Here is a 6,090-nt window from a genome sequence, read left to right on the forward strand (position 1 = left end):
GCCCACCGGCCCACCTGCCCCTTCTGTACCTGTGTGCAGAGAGGCTGTCGTAGGAGCCCACCGTGTAGTGGCGGAAAAGTCGCTTTGTCCGGTCCTCACGGGTTTCTGAAGGGAGGTTGAGGAGCTGACGGAGGGTCTCACCCTCCAACTGGCCTGAACCCCCCTCACCTGTGTGGGCCGCCAGCCTCTGCCCACACACATGCCCCTGGCCTGGCTGTGCCCACATGGAAATAGGGGTCCAAAGCCTGGGGTACTGGGCCCAGCAGTCCTAAGGTGAGAAGGCTGAGGGGACCATGCAGGAAAGGGTCCAGGGTCCAGAATGGGCAGGGGCTGCGGCTCACCCTGCTCCTCAGCAGCTGCACAGAGCAGACCAAACAAGGCCAGGGCAACCACAGGGAGAGCCAACGAGCCCCGAAACTCAGGGCAGAGAAGGTGAGCACACACACGTGTGTGGCCTGGAGCCGTGTGCAAGCGCTGTGTTCAAACAGGCGTGTGTCTGTGTGACCTGCAATCACGTGCAGCTGTTGTGCTCACACACGTGGCTGTACGTGTGCGTGTCTGTGTGTGCAAGTGCAGGCGTCACGCTACATACTCTCAAGCTCTGGCATGGAGGCAGCCTTGTGTGGCCAGCGTGTCCCTCACCACAGGGATGCTCGCCCTCATGGGCTTTTGCTCCAGATCGTTTCTCTGAGCGGGCAGGGAGGGGTTCAGGTTTGGGGGGCGGGTCCCCCTGCCTGCTCTCACTGCCTCCCACAGAGCGTTACCCATCGTGCTCTCCCTGCAGAGCTGGCCAGCTGCCTGCTACCCCAGCTCGGCCTTGCTGACGTCCTGCAAGCCAGCAGGTCCCAGGCCACACCTCTAGCCATAACCGCCCTGCTCCAGACGGACTTCTCCCGCGGCCTGTGCGCTGGGCTCTCCAGTACCCTTGCACCCACTCCTGCCTCCGGCTTCCCAGGACCTCTGTTCCAGCTCTGCAGCTCCACCACCACCTCAGATTTCATCCCTCAGCTCCTCCCTCCTTCTCTACCAGCTTAACATTTCGCAAGATTAACTTATTCGTTAAAGAAGTATGTACTGAGCTCCTACTATGCACCAGGCTCTGCGAATACAGCAGAGAACAGAAAGAAGCCTCTACGCTGCGCAGTGTACAGTCTAAACCGTACAGCTGAAGAGACAGAGGAGTCAAGAACCAGGCATACACAGAACACGTCGAATGCTGGCAAGCAGTAAGAAAAAGTAAGCAGATGGGGACACGGCAGCTCTAGGCGGTCACATGAAGGCCTCACCGTGAAGGGAGAGTTGAACAAAGGAAAGAGGGCATAAGGGAGCATCTCTTTATGTGGGTAAAGGGCCTTCCGGGGGTGGGGGTGTTCAGGGCAGAGTCACATGCCAGGTGCCAGCTCGGGGTTTTCAAGGAACAGTGAGCAGCCTAGGCAGCTGGGGCAGAGGAGTAAGAGACAGCAGCGGGGAAGGAGAGCCAAGAGGGAACCACGGTTCTGACGGCTGGTCTCCTCCACTGACGGTGAGCTCCCTGCAGGCAGGAGCTGTGCCGTGTTTATTTCTGTGATCCATACCAGGCGTTCCGAGTGCTAACTGGGAGGGCAAAGCGGTAGACAGCTGACTGGCTGGCTGGTGGATGGCTGGATGGCACAAGGGACAGACAGGCCAAGTCAAACGGTAAACACATACATAAGTGGATGGAGGGAGAGCGTGGGTGGGGGCTTGCTGGGGGGTTGCTGGAGAGCAGGCGGAGGGCAGGATGGGTGGTGAGTCAAAGGACAGAAGGAGCAGCGGCAAGACAGGAAGAAGCGCTCGTGTTATCGTCAGAAGACAGATGTCGGGAAAAGCACTGGTCTGGATTTCAGCACCCTACCGCTAACTTGTGTGATTCTCTGCACGTCGACAGTCCCTCTTGGCCCTCTCCTTACAGAGCAGGACAGCTCACCTTGGAGGCCCCCTAGGTTCTGACAGCCCGTAGTTTTACCTCACTGGCTCCCTCCCAAGTACTAGAGTCTCTCTCCCCTCTGCAGCACACCTGCTCCCACCACCCTGCAGTCCCCAAAGCCAAGCCTCGCCCAGCCCTGGGGGCGGGGCCCAGACTGCTCTCCCCTCCACTGCACCGTTCTCCACACGGACCCAACTCTGGAAATGTTCACAGTGCCTGCCTGCAGAAGGACCGCCCCCACCCCCAAAAAAAAGAGCTTCTGCAGATCACTGGCCTCCTGTTTTTATATTTATCGACCAAACACAGGGTATTTATTACATAACGCAAATTCATTTTCCAGTTTTATTAATCAGACACGTAAAAGCCAGCTAAAATGCAAACACACACATGGTCGCCCGAGTACTGGAAGGAGACGGGGGAGGGAGGAGCGGCAGAGCCACGGCCCGGGGCCCCTCACCTGCCGCCAGAACTCCCAGGCCGCCCGCCCCGCCCCCACCGGCTCACCCTCCCTGCTGCACCTGCTCCCTGCACCCAGACGGGCACCATGGGAGCTGCGCTCTGCAGACCACGGGTGTCGCCTGGCCCACACATGTTGGCAATGTCCCCTCCTTGGCCTCGAAGTCCCTGCTCCAGTCTCAGAAACAGATCCTTCTTTGGATCTGGGCCTGTTGGAAGCAGGTTTGTGTTCCTGGGCCGCCCTCTCACCTCTGGCAGAACTCAGCCCTTGGGTCCCAGACCAGAGGCTCTGTCCAGAGCAGCTGGGCCAGGCCTGCAGGTGAGGACAGAGGTGATTCCCACCCACCAGCAGGCAGCCTGGCAGGCCTGTCTCCCTGCCAACCTATGAAACGCTCCCACCTACCCAGTACCTTCTGACACCTTCTGATTGCACAGACCAAAGCCCCAGCCCTCGTCCAGGGCCCCATCATTGCCCAGAAGCCTACAGCCCCCTCAGCAGGGTATTCTGTGTCCTCTCCCACTCCACGACCCTGGCCCAGCCCTGCCCCCCGCCCCTGCTCCATCTCCTCACTTTGTCCTGCCTGGACCGTCACCCTAATCCTAAATGAACAGCACAATCAGGACAGCAACCCCCTCCCCCAGACTCCGCCTCCTATGATACCGCCATGAACTAACGCCCCTCGTCCCAGGACCCCTGCCTCCAGCCCAGCCCCTGCCCCATTCAGGTTCACTCACACCAGAGCCCGTGAAGTGTGGCGGTGACAGCACAGACCCTGCAGCCCACCGCCTACACTGCAACAAGGACTCTGCTCCTTGGACTGTGGAACCCATCCTCCTAGAGATGGACTAACAACAACTGTCCCCACCTCCCAGGCCTGCTGGGATGAACCAATGAATTCTTAGATGTGAAAGAGGGAAAAACCAAGCCAGGCATCCCGACACTGCTCGGAGCACGCTGGGTGCCAGCACGTGCAGATGCAGCAGGCCATGCCACACTCTGGCCAACAGGCTCTGCCTCACCCCGTCAGCTGACCCCCTGGCGGGCCCCAGCCACCCTTCAAGGCTCAGTTCAAACAACCCCTCTGCTTAAAAGCCCTCTCTGACTCCTTCAACCAACTCAGGGAGCCTCCCTGGGCTCACGCCATCACAGTCACACCACAACGTGCCTGCTGGAGCACGGCGCACACCTGCTCCTCATTCGGCACAGAGCCAGCCCCTGTGATCCCAGCTCCCAGCACAGCATCCAGCACATGCCAACCACCCAAGAAACATTAGCTGTTCTCAAATTCTGAGTCCAGTCCAGACCTCTCTCCCTTCCTCCCCAGCTTCAGACTCAGCTCCAGCTGCCCCTGGACCCACACAGCTCTCAAACCACAACCTTTATTCCCCACACTACGGGGCAGCAGACGGCTCCACCCTAGGCAGGTCTGGAGGCTTCCTCCCGCCTCTCCTATCCACAGTTGGCACCAGCGCCCAAACCGCTGAAATCAATTTCCACCTCAACATACCACCCCACCTGCCCACCCTGGGCAGACCAGAGGGGGTCATGTCCCTTCCAGGCTCCTAGCCACAAGGAGAGCCATCAGAGCAAGGTGGTGAACAGCCAAGGATAAGAGTAAAGAATCCTGCCCAGGAAGGGATCAGCGGCCACGTTCTACCCAGGGCAGGGGCCCAGGCCACACGGGGTGGGCTGCCCTGGGGAAATTCTCAACCCAGGATAAGGAAGCACGGCAACACTGGGTCTGAGCCCCTCACGTGCAGAAAGACAGATGTGTGCACCCCGGGTCCAGACACACCATTAGTGACCACCACGAGCCACCACTCAGGAGGGGGCTCCCCTGTCCCACTGTGGGTCGAGAGGCCTCCAGGGCTTGCAGTCAGCTCTGGCTGGGGTTTGAAAGGACCAGTCTCTCCTTTCTACTGGCAGGACCGCCTCAGATCCCAGCACCCAGAGGGCTCCTTCCTGGAGGTGCAGGTGACCAGCCCCAGGGTGACACGGAGGCTGCTGACCAGCCCCAGGAGCCACGGCCTTTGCCCCCACTTCCTCCCTGCCGGCTAAGGATGCAGTCGCCCCCACCTGCTGCCTTTAGACCATCCTGGCCCCGGGGTACCCATGACAGCCCCTCTGGGCCCCGCTGGCCTGGTTTCCTCTTGGCTGGCCCAGGCCTCCCTGCGCTGCCCACTTGGACAATCTGTCCACTTTGGAATGACGCCTCTTTCCTCACACTGACCTCTTTACTTGCTTGCCAGCCACACAGCAGTCACACACTCCAAGTACCCAGCATTGATGGGAGAACCTTGTCTGGGAAGGACTGTGGTCACGAGAGCCACATGGGGGATCCCAGACTGGTGCACACTCACACGAGTCCATCCTGTGGGCATGTCACAAGTGTCTCCACAGCTGTCCAGGGTCCAGATGTACACATGCGTGCTGCTAAGTGTGGGGCATGTGGCGTGTCTGTCATGTACATGAGTTTGCATCTACTTCTGTGTGTTTGAATTTGTTCTAGTCTTTTCTCTGTGAATATAATCTGGATTTGCCTCCAAGCAAGAGCAAGGGGAAGCTGGAGGAGGAGGTGCCCTCGGGAGCTGCCCAGGGAAGCGGGGGTCACTCACCGTGGCGGGCGTCATACTGTCTCATCTGCACCTCCTCCACGCAGTCAGCCGGGAACCAGCCCGTGCGGCCTTTCACGGTCCCCTCCCAAAAACCGCCCTCCCCAATGCTGAGCACTGGGGGGACAGAAGCCAGACAGGCTGTCAGGGCAGAGGGGCGCAGCCGGAGCCCACCTGGCCGCACTCCGCCCCCCGCCCCCGACCACCATCTCCACCATCACCACCCAACCTTCCCGTCTCTCTCCTTCTCTTCTCTTCCCTCCCTTCATCCTCCTGGCTTTTTCCCTGGGAAAATTTTGGGATCCACACGGAAGAGAGAACAGAACAGATGGGCACAGCACAGGATGGGCATGTGGGGGACAAAGAGATGCACAGATGGACACACTCGAGGGGGGACAGGCGGCAGAGGCAGGGGCCACAGTCCTGCTCCTGCCCGCTCTCCTCCCTGCTCTTGAACCAACTCTCCCATCCCAGGGGTCACTGCCAAGAGCTGAGGGTCACTGTGCTGTGGCCAGGAGATTGGGCCCCATGATGGACCATGGGGAGCTGACCAACACAACTGCTTCTTCCTCAGGCTCCCTGGACAGAGGGCACTCATGAGGGGCGGACCCCAGTGACAACAGAGACCCCATAATGGGAGGAGCTTGTCATGGCACAGGATCCCCTCATTACAGACACCCACAGAACTGGCAGAGAATTCCACATATCACAAGCGTTTCCAATGAAGAAAGTCCCAGAAGTGACACAGGAACCCCATAATTCAAGGAAGCTCTGTAACCGGATAGGGTCCTACGAACATGAGAACCCCACCACCACCAGCCCCCAGAACGACACAGAAACACCCCCGTGAGGAGAGGAGCCCCCGTGGTGACATTTTGGGGAGCCCAAGATGACAGAGGATGGAGAGAAACCCGCATGACAGGAGCCCCGTGAAGACGAGCAGCCCTCCCTCCACGGTGACACAAGGCATCCCCAGGGGCATGGACATCCCATAATGACCGCGGCGGCCCAGAGCTCCCGGGGACACCCCTGGTGACAGCCCCTCCACGCCGCCGCGAACGCCCGCGGGCCCCAGG

At 59.9% G+C, this 6,090-nt stretch overlaps 1 protein-coding gene across 1 annotated transcript in view; it reads right to left on the reverse strand.

Annotated features, from left to right (window-relative positions):
- SHANK3 (SH3 and multiple ankyrin repeat domains 3) overlaps positions 1-6,090 on the reverse strand; it is a gene marked incomplete at its 5' end in the record, with an annotated part of 46,094 nt that overhangs the window by 28,979 nt on the left and 11,025 nt on the right. The window contains 2 exons of the mRNA XM_010828574.1: positions 30-105; positions 5,018-5,223. Coding sequence (XP_010826876.1) covers positions 30-105; positions 5,018-5,223 — 282 coding nt within the window. The remainder of the gene's footprint in view (positions 1-29; positions 106-5,017; positions 5,224-6,090) is intronic.

Source organism: Bison bison, unplaced genomic scaffold (genome assembly GCF_000754665.1).
Source record: "Bison bison bison isolate TAMUID 2011002044 unplaced genomic scaffold, Bison_UMD1.0 scf7180017858667, whole genome shotgun sequence".
Classification (NCBI taxonomy): domain Eukaryota; kingdom Metazoa; phylum Chordata; class Mammalia; order Artiodactyla; family Bovidae; genus Bison; species Bison bison.